This window comes from Panthera pardus, unplaced genomic scaffold (genome assembly GCF_024362965.1).
Source record: "Panthera pardus isolate Hobbes unplaced genomic scaffold, ASM2436296v1 HiC_scaffold_6, whole genome shotgun sequence".
In the NCBI taxonomy this organism is placed as follows: Eukaryota; Metazoa; Chordata; class Mammalia; order Carnivora; family Felidae; genus Panthera; species Panthera pardus.
In genome coordinates, this window is record NW_026526991.1 from 151277 (window position 1) to 176768 (window position 25492).

General features: G+C 56.2%; 1 protein-coding gene across 3 annotated transcripts in view; it reads left to right on the top strand.

The window, feature by feature from the left end:
• Positions 1-25492, top strand: part of TRIOBP (TRIO and F-actin binding protein) — a 52032-nt gene that overhangs the window by 8054 nt on the left and 18486 nt on the right. The window contains exons 6-11 of one of the 3 annotated variants that reach the window (XM_053895981.1): positions 4053-6573; positions 11563-11677; positions 12356-13240; positions 15211-15288; positions 15852-15929; positions 18112-18249. In XM_053895981.1, the coding sequence (XP_053751956.1) occupies positions 4053-6573; positions 11563-11677; positions 12356-13240; positions 15211-15288; positions 15852-15929; positions 18112-18249 (3815 nt within the window). Of the gene's footprint in view, positions 1-4052; positions 6574-11562; positions 11678-12355; positions 13241-15210; positions 15289-15851; positions 15930-18111; positions 18250-22052; positions 22245-25492 lie in introns of those variants that run through there. The other 2 variants (XM_053895979.1, XM_053895980.1) reach the window with 2 other exon arrangements.

Below are 25492 nucleotides of genomic sequence, written 5' to 3' on the forward strand. Positions count from 1 at the left end.
TTAAACGTTTATTTATTTTTGAGAGAGAGAGAGAGACAGAGACAGAGACAGAGTGCGAGCAGGGGAGGGGTAGAGAGAGAGGGCGACACAGAATCCGAAGCAGGCTCCAGGCTCCCAGCTGTCAGCACAGAGCCTGACGCGGGGCTCGAACTCACGGACCGCGAGATCAAGACCTGAGCCGAAGTCGGACGCTTAAGCGACCGAGCCACCCAAGCGCCCCCATGCTACTTGCTTTAAATACATCATCTCACGACTCGTTGGTTAGGATCAGGTTGCAATTGACAGAAACTGGCTGCACATAAACGGAATGACTCACGTAAGTAAAAAGTTTAGGGGTTTGTGACTTCAGGCATGGCTGGATCCAGATGTTCAAATACTATCAGAAATCTGGTCTCTGCTCTGTTTCCTTCCGCGCTGCCTTCATTCTCCCCCAGACCTTCCCGCAGTCAGGGCACAATCAGCAATATCAGTACCAGGCTGTAGCCTACCTGTATATCAGCTCCCAAGACAGAGGGTGCCATCTTCCCATAGATGTTGCTCATGTCCCAGGAAGGGTTCTCCCTGGGACCCAGCATGGGTCATGTGCCCGTGCCCTGGTGATCAGGGATGGGGTCAGACCCCTGTGCACACCTCATGGCCTAAGAGCAGGGGAAGAGATTGCCCAAAGGAAATCAGGGCGACGTTGTGCGCAGATAAAGGGAAAAGGCTACCCGGCAGGCCAAGCCCCCAGATGCCCATGGCACTGGTTAGCATCTCGCTGACTTGTGAACCCAGTGTGGGTGATGGGAGCGTGTGAAGCATGGGAGATGGGGGGAGAGGAAGCGCGTGGGGGCGGGGGGCCACCCACAACTTGCCCCTCCCTCCAAACCTGGTTTTCCTGCAGTCTGTTCCACGTCCCCAGCATGCTGGAAGCTCAGGCCCCAAATCGTGTGTTTTCCCGATTTCTCTCTTTTCTTTACCCTTTATATTCAATCCTCAGCAGCTCTGGTTAGCGCCACCTGGAAAACACACCTCTCAGATCTGTCCCCTTCTTGTCTTCTGCGCAATACTCGCTGGCCCAGCCACCGCTGCCCCTCGCTGGGACTGTGGCCAGAGCCCCCCCAGAGTCCCCGCTTTGCTGCCCAGCGCTCTTTCGCCCGTTCCCCACAGCAGCTGGAGCCATCTTTTAAAAACATGAATCAGGTCTTGTCATCACCCCACCCCCACTGCCTGGCCCTATCAGCACTGGGGAGAGGGTGCATGGGAAGAAGTAATCTCACAGGGAACACAGGGAGCCAACTGCCTCCCGGGAATGTGAGTGGCCTGATAGGCAAGTGGGATTTTGTACGAAATACCTGCTTTCTTGCTTCTTTTTTTTTTTTTTTTAACGTTTATTCATTTTTGAGACAGAGACAGAGCATGAACGGGGGAGGGGCAGAGAGAGAGGGAGACACAGAATCGGAAGCAGGCTCCAGGCTCTGAGCCATCAGCCCAGAGCCCGACGCGGGGCTCAAACTCACGGACCGCGAGATCGTGACCTGAGCCGAAGTCGGACGCTCAACCGACTGAGCCACCCAGGCGCCCCTTGCTTTCTTGCTTCTAACACAGAGGCAGTGGAGTGGGCGAAACTCACTGTGTGACCGGCTCGGTCGAAGTCAGTCACCACTGTCCTCCCCGCGGCAGGCTCCCAAACTGCAGGCAGGCCCCCCCCCACCGAGGCCCAGGAGGAATTAGCCAACGCCCAGCTGGCTGAGAGACAGGACACAGTGCCCTAGGACATCTGTAGAGCTTGGCTAGTGTGTGCACGAGTGGGGCTGCAGGAGTGAAGTCAGATCCTGGGTGGGCCAGGCTGAAAGGGATTCTTGAGATGGGCGGGCAGGGGAAGAAGCCAAGGTTGGGGGCGATGACCCAGCTGGGAGGCACCGAGAGGAGTGACAATCGCCATCTCAGCCAGCACCCAGGCACGGCGTGGGAGGCGGCGCTCAGAGCTGGAGGGTGGCAGCACAGTATCATTGAGCTCCTCTGCTGTGCTTAGCACTTTTCCTAAGCCCGGGAGACACAATGGAAAACTAGAAGGCGAGGCCCCTCCCCAGATGGAACTGGGAGGCCAGTGGGGGCGGCCAGAGCCTTTGCCCAGCCAGGGGAAATCTCTGGAATTTAATTCAAATGCAGTTGGGAGCCCCTGATGTTTTTCCAGTCTTTTATTCTCAGATAATTTTTTTTTTTTAAATGTTTATTTATTTATTTTTGAGAGAAAGTTCGCACAAGCAGGGGAGGGACAGAGAGAGAGGGAGACACAGAATCGGAAGCAGGCTCCAGGCTCTGAGCCGTCAGCACAGAGCCCAACGCGGGGCTCGAACTCACAGACCGCGAGATCATGACCTGAGCCGAAGTTGGACGCTTAACCCACCGAGCCACCCAGGCGCCCCTGAGATCATTTTAAATTTATAGAAGAGTTGCAAAGCGTACAGAGAGTTTCTGTTCTACCCCTTGCCTGGTTCCCCTAATGTTGACATTCTTCTAGAGCCGTAGTATAGTTACCAAAATTAAGAAATCAACATTGCGACGTTATAGTGTCAAAACTATAGACTTTATTTGTATTCGCCTGTTTTCCGACTCCCGTCCCTCTGTGGTCCTACCGTCCCATCCAGGACCCACAGTGCATTTAGTCTCCATGTCTCCCCAGTCTCCTCCAGTCTGATGGCTTTTCGGTCCCTCCTTGGACGCAGGGGTGAGTGATCTAGCCAGGTTTCCTTTTGGAAAGGATCTCCCTGATTGGGACGATGAACCTGGGGGCCCACAGCACACACGTTGGGGCATCAGTTCGTCAGGCAACAACGAAAAATTTAAGCGCTGCTCTCTGTGTGGTTCTGGCTCCTGGCTAGGCGCCGGAAATTCAGACTTCGGTGACAGCAGCTCAGAAAGTGTGGAAAGAGACAGAGCTTTCCCAAGCAGGAGGAGAGGCAATCTTAAGCACGGCCTTTAATGAAAGCAGTTGTGGTTCCTTCGAGATGAGGCCACAGTACCCTTTGCTTCTCTCCTGATGAAGCAGCGGCCCGGGGACACGCACAGAGCCGGCGGCCACCCCATGCCGGATGACCAAAGGATAAGGGGGCTGGTGGGTGACACCAAGGTCATGGCGGCCCCTTCATGAGGACGGGAGTTGTGAAGAGGTGCCTGCTTAGGGCAGTTACAATAATCTCTTAGACCAGGGCTGCTTATGCAGTAATGTGCATGCAAATCACCTGGGAATCTTATTAAAAGTAGATTCGGGGCAGGGTGCCCAGGGCAGGTCGGGGCGGGGGTGAGGGGGCTGAGATTCTGCGTTTCTAGCAAACTCCCTGGTGAGGCTAATGCTGCAGGTTCACAAAAGGCCAGCCCATCCTCATGGCAGCTCTGACAGAAGCTTCTAGGGCAAGGGCCTCTCTGGGTGTAAGGAACGGGAGCTTTCTAGAACGATCACAGTGAAAGAGGCTCATTAGAAGAGATGGGGGAATTTCTCAGAACCCAACCGCAGGAGTAGAACAGGGAAAGGGAAGTTGCTAGATGGCTGCTGCTGGACGCACCCTGCCACCTCCCTCTCGGGGGTTACATGGGCTGTTGCCAAAACTGCTCTCTATGAATTTGTTCCGGGACCCGCAGGCCATGTGCCTTTCCAGCCCTGGAGCCTACCTCCCATTGACTGAGTCAGGCTGGGTTTTCAATTTCAAATCCCAGCCTCAGCTTGAGAGGGGCCACTAAGCCCCCTCCAATCTGCCTTATTTACAGGGGTGGAGTCACCTCGTATGGACAGCGGAGCCTCTAAGAAGGGGCTGTGGGCTCTGCCTTCATCATCTCCTCTCGGGGCGCCTGGGTGGCTCAGTCTGTTAAGCATCCGACTCCCGCTTGGGTCGTGATCTCGCGGTTCGTGAGTTCCAGCCCCGCGTCGGGCTCTGCGCGGACTGCTTGGAGCCTGGAGCCCGCTTCTGATTCTGGGTCTCCCTCTCTCCCTGCTCCTCCCCTGCTCACGCTCTGTCTCTCTCTCTCAAAAATAAATCAGTGTTAAAAACAAAAAACTCATCTCCTCTCTCCAGACACCTGCAGCAGGAGCCGAAGTGCTGGTCAGCACTGGGCCAAGCTCCGGGGAGAAAGTGGATACTTTTTGGAGCAGCACCGCTCAGCGCTGACCCAGGCTTCCTGTGCGACGCCACAGAGCGGACCTCGAAGTGCCACCCCCCAGGCTTCCTCTCTCCATCGTTCTACCCAAAGGGACGCTATCCAGACTGCTTCCACGCAGCTCACTAACCCCCGAGCCTCCTCTCCCCCACAAATCACCCAACGGGACAACCCCAGGACCTCTTTCACACAGCAAAACACCCCCAGCGCATCCTCTCCTTCAAGACTTGCCCAACGGGATAACCCCAGAGCCTCCTCTCCCAACAGAACCACTCCACGGGACAACCTCAGGACATCCTGTGCCCAACGGGACAACGCCAGAGCGTCCTCTCCCAACAGAACCACTCCACGGGACAACCCCAGGACATCCTGTGCCCAACGGGACAATCCCAGAGCCTCCTCTCCCAACAGAACCACTCCACGGGACAACCCCAGGACATCGTGTGCCCAACGGGACAATCCCAGAGCCTCTTCTCCCAACAGAACCACCCAACGGGACAACCCCAGGACATCGTGTGCCCAACGGGACAATCCCAGAGCCTCCTCTCCCAACAGAACCACTCCACGGGACAACCCCAGGACATTGTGTGCCCAACGGGACAATCCCAGAGCCTCTTCTCCCAACAGAACCACCCAACGGGACAACCCCAGGACATCGTGTGCCCAACGGGACAATCCCAGAGCCTCCTCTCCCAACAGAACCACCCAACGGGACAACCCCAGAGCCTCCTCTCCCAACAGAACCACCCAACGGGACAACCCCAGAGCCTCCTCTCCCAACAGAACCACTCCACGGGACAACCCCAGGACATCCTGTCCCCAACGGGACAATCCCAGAGCCTCCTCTCTCAACAGAACCACTCCACGGGACAACCCCAGAACATCCTGTGCCCAACGGGACAACGCCAGAGCCTCCTCTCCCGACAGAACCACCCAACGGGACAACCCCAGAGCCTCCTCTCCCAACAAAACCACTCCACGGGACAACCCCAGGGCATCCTGTGCCCAACGGGACAATCCCAGGACCTCTTCTACCCAAAAGGACAACCTTAAAACCTCTTGTACCCAATGGAACAACCTCAGAACCTCTTCTAGTCAACGAGACTACCCGCAATCTTCCTCTCGGCGGGACAACCCTGGAACTTCCTCCCCTCGATGCTCCACTCAACGGAACAATCCCCGGAATGCTTCTCCCCATCGTACTAACAAAGATATCCCCTGGGCCTCCTTTCCCCTTCGCCCAACCCAGAGTGAAGGCCCCCGAACCTCCTCCCCATCTCGCTCCAAGCAAAGTGAGGTCCCCTGGGCATCCATTGCCCTTCGGCCAACCCAAGGGGACAGGCCTCAGACCTCATCTCCCAGTAGGCCAGCGCAGCGTGACCCACCCTTGTCCTCCTCTGGATCTACTCAGCATAGCCCACCACCCCGGGCCACTTCCTCTTCCCATAACCTGGGCCACCACAGTGCCTCCCGGACTTCTTCACCTCTGTACCCTGCTACCCGCGGGGCACCCCAGACCTCTTCTGAGCCCTCCCAGCCTCCATGTTCTGTGTGTATTGGGCATCGGGATGCTCCTCGAGCTTCTTCCCCTCCTCGCTATTTGCAACATGACCCCTTCCCTTTCTTCCCAGACCCCCATGCATCTGAGAGTGAATCACCCCAACACAACCCCCCCTATATACCTCCAGCTGTGTGCATCGGACACCGGGATGCCCCCCGGGCCTCCTCACCCCCCCGCCACGCCCAGTTTGATCCCTTTCCCTTCCTCCCAGACACATCAGATGCTGAGACTCAGTCCCCCCAGCATGATCCTCCTCAGTTCCCCCCACCTGTATGTATCGGGTACCGTGATGCACCCCGGGCCTCCTCCCCGCCGCGCCAGGCCCCAGAGCCCTCCCTCCTGTTCCAGGATCTCCCCAGGGCCAGCACTGAGAGCCTTGTCCCCTCCACAGACTCTCTGCACGAGCCCCCCCACATCCCCACCCCTGTGTGCATTGGGCACCGGGATGCCCCCTCCTTCTCATCCCCACCACGCCAGGCCCCTGAGCCCTCCCTTTTCTTCCAGGATCCCCCAGGGACTAGTATGGAGAGCCTGGCCCCCTCCACTGACTCTCTGCATGGCTCCCCAGTGCTGCCCCCCCAAGTGTGCATCGGACACCGGGATGCACCTCAAGCCTCCTCCCCGCCCCGCCACCCCCCCAGTGACCTAGCGCTCCTGGCATCCTCACCTCCGCCGGGCAGCTCCGGGGGCTCCCGGGGCTCGGCGCCCCCTGGGGAGACCAGGCACAACTTGGAGAGGGAGGAGTACAGCATGCTGGCCGACCTGCCCCCGCCCAGGAGGCTGGCGCAGAGGGAGCCAGGCCCCCAGTGCGGCAACGGGGGCCGTACCCGCAGCCCTGGCCGTGCAGAGGTGGAGCGCCTCTTCGGGCAAGAGCGCAGGTGAGCTCAGGGCGGGGTCAGCCAGGCGGGATGGGGAGGAGGCTCGGCAGCAGGACAGGTGGAAGGTTCACAGGCTTAGGTTGGCAGATGGAAAGGGTTCAGACCCCCCACCCTGCCACTTACTGGCTGTGTGACCTTGGGCAAGTCACTTCATCTCTGTTTCCACATTTTCAGAGGTGTGTGTGTGTGTGTGTGTGTGTGTGTGTGTGTGTGTGTGTTTGACAACCAAGTGATGCTATGTGTAGCCTAGTGGTTAAGAGCAATAGACCAGGATCAGGCGGGCTGGGGGTCAAATCCTGGGTCAAATCTAACTCCCCAGCCTATGGGATCTGGTAAAGTGATTTAACCTACCTGAGCCTCAGTTTCCTCATCTGTAAAATGGGGAGAACGTTAGTATGTTAATTTAAATAAGGTTTTTTTTTTTTTTATGTTTCTCTTTATTGTTGAGAGAGAGAGAGAGAGAGACAGAGACAGAGCGTGAGCAGGGGAGGGGCCGAGAGAGAGGGAGACGCAGGATCAGAAGCAGGCTCCAGGCTCTGAGCTGTCAGCACAGAGCCTGACGAGGGGCTCGAACCCGTGACCTGCCAAAGTTGGACGCTTAACTGACTGAGCCACCCGGGCACCCTTAGTTTAAATAAGGTTTAACTCTCAAACCCTTTGCTTGATCCAGAATCATAGGTTTATTTTATTTTTTCCTTCTTACATGAGGGAGAAGAAACTAGCCATGGTTCTTTTCTGCTTTAACAAAGGAAACTCATGGGTCCCCATGCGTTTCAGAAAACAGAGAGATGTCAATTTAAAACGAATGGCCAAAGCCACCTATTTTAAATAAGAGAACGCACAGCATTACAAATTTTTTAGAAGTTAAAGGTCGCTTTCCTGGGACGTGGCGACAATGCCTCAAGTCCAAGTATTTTATGAGTCTCCTCCTCCCGAGTGCTGCGCGGGCGGTTCATGGCCCCACACCGTCCGCTTTGCCACAGCAGCGGGGAATGGAAACATTTCCTCCCGATCTGGCTGAGATTTCTTTCTCCAGCAGTTCCAGCCTCCGAGTTTTCAAGGATCGGGGCTGGAATGCCATTAGTTAAGGTCAAGAGAACAAAAAGTTGGTCTGGGAGGCTCAAAACTTACAGCGTATAATTCAATGAATTACAGCGTATTTAACTAAGCCTGAGCTGCACAGCCACGCACAACCTAATTTTAGAACCTTTCCATCACCCTAGGAGCAGGTAATATTTTGCATTCCAGAATTCCTCTTTGTTTTCCTTTAGGCAATATTGTCTCTTAGGTTTGACTCTACTTGAGAAACCATATCTCTTACTCTTCAAATTTCCTTTTCCAGTGAGTTTTATCCATTTAGCACCCAGGTGACAACCTTTGTGGTCCCCGGCATTAGCGTAATTCTTTCTTTGGCCTTTTTCAAAAACACATTAAGAAATTTTTTAGAGCAGTTTAAAAAAAAAATTTTTTTTTAAGTTTATTTATTTTTGAGGGAGAGAGAGAATCCCAAGCAGGCTCTGCACTGTCAGCATGGAGCCCGATGTGGGGCTCGATCTCATAAACCCTGAGATCATGACCTGAGCTGAAACCAAGAGTCGGACACTTCACCGACTGAGCCACCCAGGCGCCCCTAGAGCGGTTTTAAGTTCACGGTATTGAGTGGAAAGTACAGAGATTTCCCATTTAGCCCCTGTTCCCCCCCCCCTCCCCCCATACACAGCCTCCCGGACTCTCCACGTCCCCCACCAGCATGAAATATTTGTTAGAAACCATGAAGCTACATTGATACATCATTATCACCCAAAGTCCAGAGTTTACATCAGGGCTCACTTTCCATGGTGTATATTCTATGGATTTGGACAAATGTATAATGGCGTGTATCCGCCATTGTGATATACAGAGTAGTTTAACTGCCCTAAAAACCCCCTTTGTCTTTGGTCTTCTTATGATGACTGTTTTTGGTCCAATATCATTTTGCATACCTTTGATTTGATCTGATAACTCAGCAGGGACACTAAAGTCTTTAAACCAAAGTTAAATTTTCTTCTTCTTCTCCTTCTCCTTCTCCTCCTCCTCCTCCTCCTCCTCCTCCTCCTCCTCCTCCTCTTCCTCCTCCTCCTCCTCCTCCTCCTCCTCCTCCTCCTCCTCCTCCTCCTTCCAGGGATAACTTTGAGACAGACAAAGTGTTTAGAATAGAAGTCTGGAAGGTGTTTGTACTTTTGTTGACATTCAATTATTTTTACACAGATACTTCTATTCATTTTATTCTGCTCTCTTTGAAGTTGTTTACCTTTTTAAGGCTTTATTGCAGTATCGTTGGTATATAAAAAATTGCATATATTTATTGTATACCTTTTGGGGAAGTAGACTGTTTGCTTTTTAATCAACGTTTTATAACTCTACTGCGTAATTAATTTTTTCCTCTCGTATGGCGCTTTTTCCAAATAGGAAAACATTTGTCCCCTGAAGACGAGCCTTTAAAACCTATTTCAGTATCTGTAAGGGACAGACCAAAATTTATGAGTGGCTAGCTATGGAGCCATACTTCTATTTTCTCCCATATGTTCGCCATGTATTTATTGAGCATCTATTCTGTCCAAGCATTGTCTACCTGAGCCCGGACGATTTCTCTTAAAGGGCTATCACATTCTGCTTATTATACATCTTCCACATCGTCTGGCACTGGTTAAAAAAAAAAAAAAAAAAGCTATCGCATTAAAACATGAGGAGTTTGGGCTTGATATCTTGATATCTTAACACACACACACCCCTCCTAGATGCCTTTGGAATCCCTTATCTTAGCATCATGTAAGCATTTTGTAATCTCTTGAATTCAAAAGAGTCTTCATGGAATTTGCTAGACTTGATGGCTCTTGTCCTTTACTACTCTCTGGAAATAGAATGGAGCCCATCCAAGCTTCCAAGGGAAACGTGTTTCCTTTGCCTCTCCCTTGGGGTAGGCACATCAACACTGATGGCCCAAGGGGACACTGTTGCTTCAGCATCGCAAAGGCTGGGTCTCTGTTGGCTTCTCGGAATCTTCTGGAGTCCTTTCCTCCCATGTCTCAAATCCACATGCGGGGAAACTTCTCAGAAGGGCTCATTGTTGAGCACGCTGGAGTTTATTCAGTGCATCCACTCGAGAAAGCGCACATTGGCCGGTCCACCTGTCCACCCTGCCCTGAGTTTTTTTTTCGCCGTTATGCCCCCCAACCCAGTCACGTTTGGGGCTTTCGCTTCACGGAGCCTCCAGCGCCTGGTTCTGTGGAACACTCACTCTGCGACCTCAGATCTCACAGAGCAAGGGCCTCCCGTCGCCTCAAATAGATTAAAAATGGAAGCTGACCAGGCACCCCCTCAAACTCTGAAACACTTGCACCAGGGAAGAGAACTTTGGTTTTCTGTGAGTCAGTCTCCTTTTTTTTTTTTTTTTTTTTTTTTAAATTTCTTTTAACGTTTTATTTATTTTTGAGACAGGGAGAGACAGAGCATGAACAGGGGAGGGTCAGAGAGAGGGAGACACAGAATCTGAAACAGGCTCCAGGCTCTGAGCAGTCAGCACAGAGCCTGACGCGGGGCTCGAACTCACGGACCGCGAGATCATGACCCGAGCCGAAGTCGGCCGCTTAATCGACTGAGCCACCCAGGCGCCCAGAGTTAGTCTCCTTCTAAGAGCTGCTAAAATCTCAACGGACTTTATGGGTCTGGTTCTAATGACATTGGAAAAGCTGTTAGACCACCCCCAAAATGCCAAATTCATATATATGTATTTTTTTCTACTCTCCAAAGTGTCCGTGGAGTTTCCGCGCAGTTCCCAAGCCAGAGGCAGGCCGAAGGCAGGCCTGGCTGCGCAGAGGTCCCCCCTCCTTCCCTTTTGGCTGGCTCGGGGGAGGCCTAGCACCGACTGGTCTCTTTCAGGCTTCCCTCACATCAGCCGTTAGAGACCTAGCTCCCTTGGTCAATTTAGATGAAGTCAGACCTGTTGAAATAAAGTTCCACCGGAGTAGTTGGGTCTTTGGTTTTGATGACCTTACCTACGGGAGGGGAGAGGTGTGCCCAGATTCTGTTTGGTTCCTACCTCTCAGGTCACGTTAAATATTAACAGGCGTGGCTACCAATTATTAAGCAAGACGGTGGACTGAAACCAGGGACTTTTTACAGCTTAGAGGTTATCTTCATTGGACTGGGCAACCGTGCCTGAAGTCCAGGTGCCTTAGAAGTGCCACTTGCGTGGACAGTTTGTGTTGGTCTTCTCTGGAATTGTAGAGGATGTTTCTTCCTTCTGACCTTGCTAAGAGGTCCTTTACTGACAGCTCAGATGGCCTGGAGTGTTCAAGGCTAAGTGCCGGAACCCTCTTGGTTATGGAGGGGGAAAAAAAGACGGGTCTGGGAAATCCAAAACTCACCATGTAGACAGGAAAAGGGCAGAAAGGATGGGATGTGGGGGCACATTACACTCTGTATCTCCCGCCCCCACCTCACGGGTTGTGTGAGACAAAGTGGGGTGGTCAAGTGTTTGGCACCTGGGACATAGGAAGTGCTCAATAAATGTTTGCTGTTCCGATCATGTGCGCACAGTGCCTGGTACACAGTAGGTGCTCAATAAACCTTAATTCCCACAAAGGCCCGTCTAACCTTTATCTAGGGGTGAGTGGTGGACTGCTGGTGGGGTGGGAGTCAGAAACAGGAGGTCCTGAGTGAGGCGGGAGGCAGTCAAGACCAAGGCGAAGCCCCCTACCTGTGTTTACCCCTTTCTCTCACTTCACCCCATGAGGTGGGTAGATTAGAGCGGTGTCGACCCTCCTCATTTTTCAGAAGGGGAAACTGAGAACCTGAGAGGATCATCCCTTACTTAAGGCCCTTCAACCAGCTCCTGGAGGGTCCCTGGATCTCCCACATCTCCTGCCGCCCTTGGGGGCGGGAGTAGAGGAGCCGGGATGCTGGGACAGTCCCAAGGGCCCTCAGAGGGGCGGCTGCATTTGCTCATAGGAAGTCCGAGGCGCCGGGGGCCTTCCAGGCCTGGGACGAGGGGCGGTCGCAGCGGCCCAGCCAAGGTCAGAGCCAGCTTCTCCGAAGACAGTCCAGCCCTGCCCTCAGCAGGGAGGTGAGCACTGCCAGTCTGCCCCGGGCCCCTGCACCCCCCCAAGAGGTGGGCCACCACTTCTTCCCTCCCCCAGGTGGCAGGCAGGCGGTTCGAGAAGGGAGGTCCTTTGTGAAACGATCAGAGTCCCAATCGCGGGTGTCCAGCTTCCCCCGACCAAAGAGCCAGCAGCTCTTAGCAAAATTGAGAAGGACCCCAAGTTACTGTCTTAAAGAGGGCCCTTCCGTGCTGGCCCCTTCCTTCATTAGACACCTGCTATCTCGAAAAGTTTTCAGGGAAAGCCTCAGACGCATCAGTCCAGCTCTAAGGGCTATCTCTTCCTCGCTGGGGATTTGGATTTTTAAAGAAACTCTTAGAGAGCAGGGCCTGACCCAGTGGCGTGGGGTGTTGGTGGTGGGAGTTCCGGCACCTGCTAGCCCAGGGTGGAATCAATATCTCGGGGAGGGGGGCATGGGGGAGCCCGGAAAGTAAGCATTTTGAAGATCTCTTTCTGAAAGTGAGGAGACTGGGTGAAAGGGAAGAGCTCACACCCCCAGGGAGGAAAGACCCTAGGTGCTTTGTGGCCCGCTTTCATCCAGCCTGCTGTGAGGACACAGCCTGCCTCTCCCCAGTTTCCTGTACTGGAGAGAGACCACCCCGTCAGGGTTCTGGAGCGTCACGCACCCCCTCACTTATCCTCAGGTAACCAAGCCCCTTGCGAAGCAGGCAGAACCGGCCCGACGGAGCCAAGCGGAGCCCCCTCATCCCAGGAGCCCCGAGAGGCGGCCTGAAGGGGACCGGAGGCTCCAGGGGTCCTCGCTGCCCCCGAGGACATCAGCCCGGACCCCTGAGAGGGAGCGGCGGCCAGAAAGATCTCTGGAAAGTGGCCGGGCAGGCCCAAGACAGCCTCCGGGGGGCCGGCAGAGTCAGGAGGAGTCTCCGGGTGCCCAGGGCCCTCACAGATACCTGGAGAGAGGCTGGGGCAGCCTGCCAGAGCTGTGTCCTCACCAGCCTACGAGCCCCCCGGAGAGCTCCAGGGTAGGCCCCGAGACCCCCACCACCACGGGCCGGGGTGCTGAGGGAACATGCCCACACCGGCATAGCCCTGAGAGGCGACCCGAGCTTGACTGGAGGGACCTCGTGGGCCTCCTCGGGGCACTCCGAGAGGGGGCCTGGGCCCGCATGGAGGCGTCGACGCTCGCCTCCCGTCTTCCCAGGCTAGACTGGGAAGGCCTCCTGGAGCTCCTGCAGGCCCGGCTGCCCCGCCAGGACCCGGCTGGACACGGGGGTACCCTGGCCACGGCTTCGGGGCCAGAGGTGGGTTCCCCAGCCACAAACGGTACCCTGGAACGAGAGCGACAGGGCCAGCCTGACGGCTGGGTGGAGGCCACCCTAGTCAATGGACAGAAAGCTGGGCCGTGGCCCCAGAGCTCTGCCCAGCCACCCAGCCCTGACTACGTCTCCACCCAGTGGCCAAAGACCAAAGTGACACGTGGACCGGAGACCTCGACTATGGCTAGTCTGGAGGAGATGGGCCAGCCGGGGAGCAGGAGCCCTGCAGAGGGTCCCAGCTTGCCAGAGTGGGAGGTAAGTCAGTGTCACGTCCAAGGGGCAGCCTGAAAGTCAGTCTCAGCCGGACAAGTGCACACCTTCCGAGGCTCAGCCCTAATCCCTCCTCCCGACCAAAACTTTTCCAGCCGCCCCGCAGTGATACTGACCAGCATTTACTAGATGCTAAGCCCCGGTCTGAATGTTCTGTGGGTGTTTTCCTCATTCAATTTCCATAGCAACCTGATTCGAAAGGCACTGTTTATTTACAGATAAGGAAACTGATACTCAGAGAGGTTAAGCCACTTAAGATCATACAGCTAGTAAGGGCTGGGGCAGGGGTGGACCGCTTCAAGCAAGGTGCTCTGACCAGGCATTCTCCCTTCCTGGCTGCACAGTCCTTGGCTTGTGTTGCCTCTGATGGCTCTTACCTGACCCTGGCTGGGACGGCAACCAGTGTGGTCGAGTCCCCCTGACTTTCCTGCTGTATTCTTTTTTTTTTTTTTTTTTAATCTTTATTTATTTTTGAGAGAGAGAGAGACAAAGCACGAGTGGGGGAGAGGCAGAGAGAGAGAGGGAGACACAGAATCCAAAGCTGGCTCCAGGCTCTGAGCTGTCAGCACACAGCCCGATGCGGGGCTCGAACTCATGAGTGGTGAGATCGTGACCTGAGCTGAAGTCGGACACTCAACTGACTGAGGCACCCGGGCGTCCCTCCCTTCTGTATTCTAAGTTCCTCAAATTTAGGACAGCTTTGCTTACCCCTTTCTGGCCCCTACAGCTTCTCTCGGGCACAGAGAAGAGGTTGTACAAATGCTCATTGGGTTGAGTTGAGTGCTAAGACAGGCTAGTTAAACGAGGGCCTACTATGTGCAGGCCTGGGGCCTGGCACATAGTAGGAGCTCACCAAGTCCCTTGCCTGCCTCCTTGGCTCAGGGGCAGGGTCACAGGGTCGGTGGTACTCTGGTGCTGCCCGGGAGCGTCTACTTGAAGATGGTGGGTGGGGAGGGTCCTGGAGGCCGAGGCCGGGCAACCTGGCCTCAGCTCACTGGGAATGCAGCGTGTGGTTGGGGCACCCGGCCTCTCTTGCCCTGGTCTTACCCTGTAAAATGGGACCAACTTCTTCCCTCATAGGTACCCACTGGCGTGATATGGAGGCTCCTGCTCGTTCATCCAAGCCCCCTCACTTCCTTGATGTGCAGCCCAATGCTGCCTCCCTCCTGGATGACAGGGGAGGGTTTCTAGTGTGCCGGGCCCTGGGCTTGGTGTTTGACGTGCTTTGCCATCTATGTGCCTCAGCCTGACCCGAGGCTCAGCCTTAGTCCGCCATTTGCCGGAAGTCACACATGTACACGTTGTGAGAAATCAGATCAAACCTTTAACTCCAGAGCCCGCGCTTTTAACGGCCATGTTGGTGAAGCCTCTGAGCCCATGGCCATACTGGGGAGCCCCCTCCCCTGTATTTCCCTGAGGCTTTTATCAGTCTATTCTCTAGTCAACTCAATGCACAGACCCGAGATTTGCAGAGATGAACCAGCTTGGTCCTACCCTCCTGGTCAAAGCGGGGCTGGGGGGCTTGGAGCCCCCCGACCCAAGAAGCTGCTTTCACTGGGGCTCCAGTTGGCCACCCTCTATGAAAATCCTTGGCATGGCTTCCTCCTGGCCTTCCTTCTGGCCCAGATTTGCTCTCTACTTTACTGAGCCGGCTGCAGAGCTCTCCAGGGGCATCTCCCCGCCTTTGCACATGCTGTTCCCATTGCCTACGATGCTCTTCCCTTCCCTCTCTTCACTCACCAGACACTTGCTCGTCGTTCAGGTCTTAGATCAGGTGCCCTGTTCTGAGGTCCCCTCCCCGAACAGCCACCCCACCTCGGGGTTGGTAATGTTCCTCTTCTGGGCTTGGTGGTCCTGCTGCCCTCCATCTGGCCACACTCAGCCGTCATTCCTCCTTAAGAGAGATGAACTGCATGAGGGCCGGGGCTGTGCCTACTTTATCTCTGCACTTCTAGCCCCTGGCCAGACACACGGGAGGAGCTCAGCCCCAATGGCTGAGTGATCGGTGCCTGCAAGACACAAATGGAGGATGGGTGGGTTGGCGGTGGGGGGGGGCGGGGGGGAATGATGGATGAATGATGGACGGCGGATGTGTAAATGGGTGATGGACAGATACACAGATATGATAAATGATAAAAAGACGCTGGATGGAAAGTTAGACGGGCGAGGGGTGGAGCAGATAACAGGTGTTGGACAGATAATGTTTGCTTGGATGATAGATGGGGCGACGGATGGATTGACGGATGAACACGAGTGGAACATGAACGGATGGGTGGATGGTGTGCGGATAGGTAAACGTGGAATACAGATGATGGGTGGCGAATGGATGTGGTATGGGTTGAGAAAGGATACTTGGCTGCGGGATGGATGGGTAGACCATGGGTACATAGAGGCTGGATGTAGGAGTGGGATAATGGATGCTGGATGGGTTAGTGAGTGGAGAACGTAAGGTAGACGTTGGACAGTTGGATGGACAATACATGGACCTATTGATGTTGGGTGCTAGATAGATGTTGGATGGACGGGTAAGGAGGTGGATATGTGAAGGGAACCTGGCGAATAACCTGGGCTAAGCTTTGTTCCTTCTTACCTCCAGTTCCGATCAGAGGAGCCTGAGGCATCAGAACCAAGCAAAGGCCAAGACTCACTGACCGACCAGAAGCAGGCAGATTCGGTAGTTGGGTCATGGGTGTGGGCACACAGGGAGGTGAAGGGGAAGGGAAATCAGGTTGGAGGCGGGCTGAGGTCCTCTGATACGCTCTAGGGTCGTCCAGACCGGGGTTGGCTCTGCCATGGGGGTCATCTGTGTGCGTGGTAGGGCCCTGAGAGAGGGGCTCCGGCGGGGCTGGGCCGCAGAGCCACCTTTTGGCTTGGGGACCGGGGCAGGTAAATGATCCTGGGGTCAGAAGCCTGGGGCTCTGCTTTTGACCTGCTAGGACGCCCTGAAAAGTCGCTCCCGTTTTTCTGGGTAAATGGCAGTTTGACCCTGATGGTCTCTGAAGGTAAGGTCCTTCTGGTTCTGGAGGGCTGGGCAGGCCGGGAGAAAGCGTAGGGATTCCAGGAGCTGGAGCCAGAGAACCGCTGAAGAGGGCCGAGGAGGTGCGGCAGTCAGCTGAGCCTGGACGGTCTCCAGGATCCTCGGGGCGGGAGGGATGTGTGCAGGGGGTGGGACCCAGCGAGGCTGCTGGAAGGCCAGGCAGCAGCTGGAGCACAGCGCTGTGCCCCCCCCCCTCCCCTCCCCACAACCTGCCAAACAGACTGTTCTCATCACCCTCAGCCTCCAGAGAGGTGAGGTCAGAGCTGACAGCCTGGGGCAGGAGGCAGGGAGGAGACGGGCCGCTTGGGGCTATGCTTTCCTCATCCTGCTCTGGTTCCGCTGTTTCCGGGTGCTGCCTCCAGAAAAGAGAGTGAGAGGGGGGCATCTGCCCGGCAGCCTGGAACCCCCATTCTGGCCCTGCCGCTAATCAGAGCTGGGGCGATTCTGCCCAGGCCCTCATTGCTGAGGAGGAAACGAGGGGCAGGAGCGTCATCCCAGGTCACACAAGCCAGGCAGCGGCTGACCTCAAATTAGAACCTGGGGCTCAGGACCCCCATCCCGCAGTCCCGGGTGCTGCCTGGATGTTGCTTCCTGGCTGTCCTGACCCGCCGTGTGGCCTCCTGAGGCAGCAGCAGGACTCTAATTGCTTGGTGGCCAGTCTCCCCGTCGGTGAAAGGGGAGGAGACAGAGGACTGGTCACTAAAGGCGCTTCCAGCTCTCACAGGGGCTCTGGCAACTTGGCTTCTTCCTCTTTCTGGGTCATTTCTTCATACTTCCTGGGGCCAGAGCTTCGTGAACGAACCGGAAATAGCAATATAGGGATCCCCCTCTAATCTCCACGAAACGGGCCCATCCCACCAGCGGGGAAACCTCTCAGTCCATCCCCAGGCGACCTGGATTGGACAGAGCTGGTAACTGCCTCGTTCGTTTGCTCGTTCGTTCGTTCATCGATTCATTCATTCATTTATTCACGTACACTTAGTGAGCGCTTTCTGCTTGCCTGGCTGTGGGCCAGAAGTAAATTGGAGCGCGTGAAGCTCCTGGCCGGGGCCCTGCTGGGGGAATGTGGTGGCAAGGTGGGGAGCGGACTCCTTCCCCCAAAGCCCTTACACCCCACCGACAGATAAGCTCTGGACCCCGAAGAGTGGGGACCCCTGGGCTCTGGCCTACCTCTCTGCCAGTAAGCTGCTATGGGACTTTGGGTAAATGCTTCTGCTTTCTTGGGGCCTGTTTCCCCAACAAGGATGACTGCAAAGGGGGTGCCTTTGGGGACCTTGCCGGGAGTGGCTGCAGAAGTCTGTGATTCCTTCCTTTCATAAAATGGGGAGAGTAGGCGGACGCGGGATAGAGATTAAGGGGCACTTGTGTGACCTCTTGGTGCCACACGGGTGGACGCCATGGGGAAGATGGGCCCAGAGGTTTTCTACCTCGAGAAACTGGAAATATGTAGTTATACGTCAGTCTCTTGATTATTTAACATCAGAACCTAATGCAAAACAATCTGAAAACCCTATGCAGGCTGAACGCACATCTGGGGCGTGTACTCCCCTCCTTCCTACTGGCCACCTGTGGTTTGGCTTTAGGGGGTGAAGTGCACGTCCCCAAAGTTGCTGAGCCCCAAGAGCCCTATCAGCCAAATGTCCCGTAGTGTGAATGAGTTAGCAAGCTCTTTTTCTTGGCAGCTCTGTGAGATAAGAAACACGAGAGCCCTGGGCGTTTCAGGTAGGCATGGCAGAATAGGCAGGGGAGACTGTAGTCAGAGACCCCCCCCCATCCCACCAAAGGGACCTGGGGGCCAACACCGGACCCTGTTTGACAGGCAGACAAGAGGCCAGCGGAGGGCAAGGCTGGGAGCCCACTCAAGGGCCGACTGGTGACCTCATGGCGGATGCCCGGGGACGTTCCCACGCTGTTCAATCCGTTCCTGCTGTCTCTGGGGGTCCTCAGGTGGCAAAGGGTAGGCTGGCTCCAGCGGGGTGGGAGGGATGAGGGTGGGAGAGAGGGGGAGGGGAGGAAGGAGGTTGGCGTTACCCAAAGGAGGGAAAGTGGGGGCTGAGAGGAGGGAATTGGGGCTCCCACGCGAGAAAGGAGAATCCCACCTCCAGGACGGGGCTGGGGCTGTTTTCAGTTTTCAGGGTGAGGGGGGCGTTGAATAATCTATACGGCTGAAAGCGGCCAAGCAGCAACTGAGCCAAGGGGAGCCAGGTTGGGGGGAGGGAGGGAGGGATGGCCTGAGGGGGGGCTCTGGGATTGCAAAGTGTGTCTCAGACCTGGGTCTCAGCCAGTTTCACAAACATCTGGCATTACGTAACCTACCCCCTGCCCAGAGAGGGCTGTAAACACTCAGGCCTCTGGTTCAGGGTTTCCTCAGGGGCAGGGAGGGCAGGCAGCTGTGACTCATTTCCTCCTGCCCCCTTCGCAGCAGAGAGAAGGGGCCTGGTCTCTCCAGGGGCCACTGGCAGGCGCGTGGGGTCTCTTCTCTTGTCGACAGGATGACTCCTGTACTCTCACGTTGGCTCTGGGTCCAGCACGAGGCTGGGCACGTTAGAGACAGTATACCCATTTTGCAGATGAAGGGACCGAGGCTCAGGGAGGTGAGCTGGAGTTGCACGGCTCGGGTTGAGGGGAGTCGGTCTCCTGCTGATTTTCCTCATTCTTAGATGAGAGACTGGCTGCAGCTAACCCACCCCAAGCCTCAGTTGCCACATCTGTTTAATGGGGCAGAATCTATAGCGATGCTCAGGGCTGCAGAGAGGGCTCAGGGAGATCAGGAGGCACAGAGGTGTGACGGTTGGGGGCGTCCGAACACTAACTTTTCCCACCCGCTTCCTAACTTCCTCTCTGCTGCTCTTTGGGAGTTAGGGCACTCGGGTGATGCCCAGTTATCTGGGCAGAGTGGTACCTTCGAGCCATGGGCGGGAATTACCTTGTCACACTAACTAAAGGTCACCAACATGCAGCCGGTCTGGCAGGAGGGAGCAGGTAAGTCCCTGGTGGAGAGAAGGGGAGAGAAACGGGGAAAGGCACCTGGGACAATGGTGCTGGTGATGATAACCAGCATGTATTTGGCACCTAGTTTGTGCTCAGCTCGGTGTTCGGTGCATGGCCTGCCTGATTGCGTTTAATCCTCACCACCGGGCATACGAAGTATGGTTCGTGTTGTCCGTCTTACCAGAAGGAAATGAAGGGCACTGAGGAAAAACACGACTTGTTCTAGGTCACACAAGGGGCAGAGCTGAGATGTGAACCCTCCCATCTCTGGGCATCCTGATCTCCAAGCCCTCCTTGCAGCCCCGAGAATCCCCACAGATTGTTTTCCCCGTTAGACAGATGCGGTAACTGAGGCTGAGTGGGTGTGCAGCCGTTTTCTCATCTGGGAATGAGGCAAATCAAGAGCTATGGGACGGAACTGCCAGCGGAGTCTCCCAGACGGTTACTTAGAGCAGCTTCAAACATCTCTTGGGGCGGAGGGTGACATCGCTCTCCAAGGTCAAAAGCCAGGAAACCTGGGCTTGAGTTCTGTCTCTAAGTTGTACGGCTTTGGGACGTTGTGGCCCTCTCTGAGCCTCATGCTGCCATCCTCAGTAGAGTCAAGTTTAACAACGGTTGGATGGATGGATAACCCCCAAGTTTGGTGGCTCTCTTTAATAACTCACTCCTGGGTCCCTGAGTCTGTCCCGTCTCTGTCCCACTAGGACAAGATGTGGCAAGGGAGTCATTTCTCCATTTGTGCATTCGCTCATTTGACCTATGTTTACTGAGGACCTACTGTGGACTCCGAGATATAGGCAAAAACACTGTGTCTGCCCACAAGCTCAGTTTGGTGAGGACACTGACACGTAACTGATTAGAACACAGTGCGGTCATCATTTTAGTGGCGGAATGTCCAGATGCAGGGAGCAGCGGACAAGGAGTTTCTACCTCTGGGCTGGGGGCACCCCGGCTTCCTTTGGACTGAGACCTGGAGGGTGAGAAGGAATTTTCCAGGCAAACGAACATTTGGAGAGAGGGGAAGGAGGGGCGGGAGGGGGGGGGGGCGCGGAGTGTATGTGTGTGTCGGGGCACAGAGGACAGGAAGAGAAGCTGTTCCAGACCCTGCAGAGAACAACATGTGCCGTCCCATCTGAGGTACAAAGGACCTGGTTTATTCTGGGAATTCCCAGCAGTCCAGTGTTATGTATCCCTAGCATGTAAAACGTGTGTGGGCAATGATGGAGGACAACAGGCAGGGGTCAGATTCTGATGGCCGCTGACCGCCTCTGCAACAAGAATGCAGAGCTGATCTATTAGCACTGTTGAACTTTGAGCAGGGGAGTGAACTGATCGCTGGGTTGAGGGCACTGAAAGAGGAGTCCCAGAGGCCAGGAAACCAGCAAGGAGGCTGGTCGGGAGCCACCGGACCAGGGCACGGGTGGTGGCAGGTGAGGTCTTCTGTTCATTCACTCACTCTCCCAAGGACCAAATGCCTAAGTGAGGTAGAGGGGAGAGCGGGAAAACTCAGCACGTGGAGACAGGAAGGCCGGCGTCTAGAGGAAGATGGGCTTATCCTTGGCCTCCTGCCTCAGGGTGGAGGAGAGACACCCAGGGGGAAATGCTAGGAGAGAACTTCAGCCCCTGGCCCTCCATTTCTTTATCTGGGAAATGGGGAGAGCAATTATAGCCATGAAAGCAATAATGTCTGAACCCCAAATTGAGACGGCAGAAAATTGGAATGGCATTTATTCCAAGCTCCCCTTGCCTCCCCACCTAAAAATAGCTGGCTAAGGATAAAGGGGACGTTCTAGGGGGGTGACTTAAATTAACAATTAATCCTTACAGGAACATCAGGCCATAGTAGCATTCTCCCCTTTTACAGAGGGTGAAGTTGAGGCCCAGAGAGGGTAAGTGATACTTTGCTTCAGGTTAACTGCGGGGTTTGAATCACCATGCCACACAAGCAACCACTGCATTTTCAACAAATTCCACGAAGGTCCCTCCTCTGCTAGGACAGATGAGCTCCTGCGGGCGAAAAGGCCTCTCACAAACTGCCAAGCGCTGGGAATGTGAGAAAAGTGTGTACGCCCACATCCAAGAACCCAAAATGGGGTTCTCAAGCCGAGAAAGACCCGCTTGTACGGAGGGGCCATTTGGAGAAGGCCCTACCATTCCAGAACTCGCTTTGTGCTTAGATTACGTGCTAGGAATCCCGTCTCTTCTTACTGTGTGACCTCGGCCAAGTCGGCTCACCTCTCTGAGCCTCTGTTTTCTCATTAGTAAAAGGGGGACAAGGACACCTCCCTGTCAGGTCTGTGGTGAGGACGACATTAGATTACACAGGTCATGAGCGGGGCTCGGCGAGTGGGACCTGCTGAGTTGTTAGTACTGGCTGCATTGCCCACGTCTCCGTCAAACCGCGGCGCCGAGCCCTTAGTGAGTGGAGCCATCGCTCGGTCCGGCGGCTCGCGGGAGCCACCGCAGGGCGACTGGGCGCCACACCCAGCGGTCCCCGCCCAGCAATCCCGCGCCGGGGCCCGACCGAGTCACCTGCACGCAGGGTCCTTCCTTCCTCCCAGCGCGCCCGGGGCGGGAGCCCGGCCCTCGACTCCCTCCGCCCCCATCCGCCGGCCGCGACCGCCCTCGCGCGCCCGTCCCGTCGCGGCAGGCCCCGCCCCCGTCCCGTCCCGCGCTCCCATTGGTCCGCCCGCGGCCCCCGCGGCTGTTTGTCCCGGCTGCCTCGCCGCCCATTGGCCCTCCCGGGTCCTCCCAGGAAGTTTGAAAAAAAAAAAAAAAAGTTTTATGGGCGGATGGAAGGGGCCGGGGCAGCGCCGGGGAAGGGAAGGGCCGGAGGAGCGGCGGCGGGCAGCCGAGAGGGGCGGCGGCGGCGGCGGGATTCCCGCGCCGCTGGGCCCGGCCCGAGAGCGCTCTCCACTTCCCTGCCTCCTGCTCCCGCCGCCCCGGGGCGCCGCCATGACGGTGAGTGCCCCCCCCCCCCCCGCCCTGGCCCCCCGGGCCAGCCCTTCTGCGCCCCAGGCTGGGAGGAGAGTGACCGCCCGAGCCCCAGCCGAGCCGCTTCCCTCCTGGGCACCCCCTTCACTTCCCGAAGGCGAGAGGAGGTCTCGGCCGGAAGACAGGGCGACCCCAGCGGCCCCAGCTGGTTGTTCTGCCTCGACTTCCCCCAGCCTCCTCCTCACCTTTCCGGACTAGGAGCCCCGGCGACCCCGAGGAAACGGGAACTCCCTATCCTGGGCAGTCCCCTCTCCGCCTACTTTTGTGGGACCAGTCACGGACAATTTCTGATGGCCCTTTTCCACCTCCCCTCCAGCCCCCTTGGTGAAGACCTGACCTGATTCTCCCAAGCTGCCAGGCCCGTAGGGACTCCCAGGGCTCCGGGCAGTGGGAGGAGCGGAGAAGGGCCTGGCCTGGCTCTGGGGTCTCGCCCAGGGCTGGAGAGGGGCGCTCCCCGGCTCGAATGGGTCGCGCTGATCCAGGCCTTGGGAGGACTGCCTACCCGCATGGGCGCCCGAGGTTGAGTGGGTGAGAAGGGGCCGCCCCGTCCCACCCCGTCCGGGAGCCCGTCCTGGGATTTCCGAAGTGGCACGACGCCGTGTTCTCGGCTTGCCACTTCGCAGCAGCACTGGGGCCTTGGCTCGGAGCAAGCCCACGAGTGGGGTGGGGGACACGATGGCAGAGATTTGTCTTTCTCTTGGGGATAGGCACTCCTCCGGTTACATCAATACCTATGCCTTAATGATCATACTGAGCCTCGCAACCGAGTGGGCCTTTATTCCCATTTTACAGTTAGATAAACCGAGGCTTGTTGGGGGGGGGGCGGTGGTGAGTTGCCCGAGTTTACCCTGAACGTAAAGGAACGAGTAGCCTCTTTTCAGGTCAGTCTGGCCCCTTGACCGTGCTGTTCTGGAAGGGGAGGGGCGGGGCTGCTTTTGGTTTCTGGCTAGAGCCTTAGGGAGGCTCTGACAGCCTTGGAGGGTGGGGTGATGGAGTGGAGCACGGTGCGTTTGCGCATGCGCACATCCCCTTTCCCCAAGCTAGTGGAGACCCTAAGAAGTGGGCTGGGCTGCTGGGGGTGGGCCCTCAGGGCCCCTGCCCCTAAGAGTATGATGACCTGGCCGCTGCTTGGACTTCCTCGGCCTCCGCACATCCTGCCACCTCCCTGCTGGCTCTTCCTGTCGTCAGCAGCCTCCCTTTGGTCAGAGAGCCAGAGGGATGTGGGGGGAGGAGCTGAGTCAGTGTCCTGGCCGCCCACCCCCAGGCCCCAAGCCCTTGGCCCGGGGAGGGTGGTTGCATTGCCTACTGGGTGCCTGCCAGATCCTGAATTGGGTGCTTTCATGCTACCCGAGTTGATCCTTTAAGGATGATTGTAACTCCCCATCTAACAGATGAGAGCACTGAGGTGTAGAGAGGGGAAGTAACATGCCCCAAGTGACATAGCTCGGCCTGGGCTGAGCCAGCATTTGTATCTAGGTCTGCCCCAGTTTTCTCGCTGGGGCTAGATAAGAAATGTACACAGCCGCCTCTCTTGAGAAAGCCCATGTTGAACGTGTGGGGGCACTTGAAGGAGGGACAGCATATCCCTGTGGTGCGAAGGGGCTTTCCAAAGGAAGATGCCCAGCTGCGATTGTAGGACTTTATCAGGTGGAAATGGACGGAGGGAGGGAACAGTGTAGACAAAGGCTGGTGGTCGTGTTTGGGGAGTGGTGACAACATAGAAAGGGGACCTGGGAAGGAAAGCCTCCAAGGCCAGGAGAAGCGGTTTAGGCTTTGGTCAGGGACACTGGGGAGCCAAGAAAGGTTTTGGAGCAGAGAGGCGGCTCATGATCACCACTGACGGTGCTTTCTGGGTTCATCATGGCTGCCTTCATGCCTGAGCCTGCCCCAGCCTGGTGTCCCTCCTGGGCCTCTTCACACCCTTTCCCTCTCTCCTGACCTCTAGCCCTGAGCTCAGAGAGCTGCAGGAAGCAAATGGTAAAGTGGCCACGAATGGGTAAATGCCTAAAGGCCTGGAGTCAAGATCTCTTCCCCCTCTTTTTGCCTTAGCCCTGCGTAGCCCTGCCCTTGGAGCCTCATTCCCTAAGCCACCGCCTGGCATCAGATTATATACCTGTCACTTGTTTATTGCCTGTCTCCCGAGTTCCACCAGGGCAGGGGCCACATCTCCCAATCGCAGCTGATTTCCTGGCCTAAAACAGTGCCTGATGTGTTGTTGTTTTTTTTTTTTTTTTTTAATTTTTTTCACAAACATTCCCTTAGCCCCTTGGTCCTGGAGGGTGAACAGCACATGTCCCTAATGGAGTTGCTTCTACTCTAGCCTGTGAGGGATAAGGAACTGGCTTCACGATAATCACCAATGCAACAGAGGCTGTGGGAGGGCAGCTGCCGTTGGTGTGTGTTGTGTGCAGGGAAAGGGGCCTCAGAGGTGGCAATTAAGTTGGGCCGTAAGGCGTGGGTAGGGGTTTGCCTGGTCAATGGAGGAGGAGGAAGCCTGGTACTTAAGCGGAGGACTTGGGCTGGTGCGGAGGGGCCTGGAGTCCCGCTGTGCCGGGGATCGGAGAGCATACGTGGTGATGTAAAAACAGGGTTCCCTACACGAAGGAGAGGCCAGGCTGGGAGGGTGAGCTGTGGCCTCTGTGCCATCAGGCAGCTGGACCTTGGTTTGAAACCACCTGGAGCCATCCCTGGAGGTTCGGAGCCGACTCGGGGCCCTAGGCCTTTTTGAGAGGCTCTGTGCTTAGAGGAGGCCGTGTCAGTGGTCCAGGCGGGTGGGAGGCAATGCTGAGCTGTGGCCGCGGCCGTGGCCATGGCCAAAGGAAGGAGAGGGCAGGCCATGAGAGCTGGCCGGTACTCCCGAAGGGACAAAGGGAAAGTGAGCTGCCTTGGGTGGAGGGAGGGTGGCTGGGCCTGAGTGGAGGTGTGGCATGAGAGATTTAGACTAGCAGACCTCTTGACCCTGGACAGAGGTTCCCAGGTGACTGCAGGACCTGTCCCCCCCGCCCCGCTCCCGCCAGCAGGTTTAAAATCTCACACTGGCATCCTCCTCCCTCCAAGGTCACTGTGCCCATCTCGTACCTGACATGCTCGTAGTGTGTTTGTACCAGCTTCCAGAGGGTCACCGAGCTCCTCCACACATAGCTCATTCAGCCCTCTCACAAAGCTTTGGGGACGGCAGGACCCCCACCCCCCGCACCCCTACCCCCAGCATCATT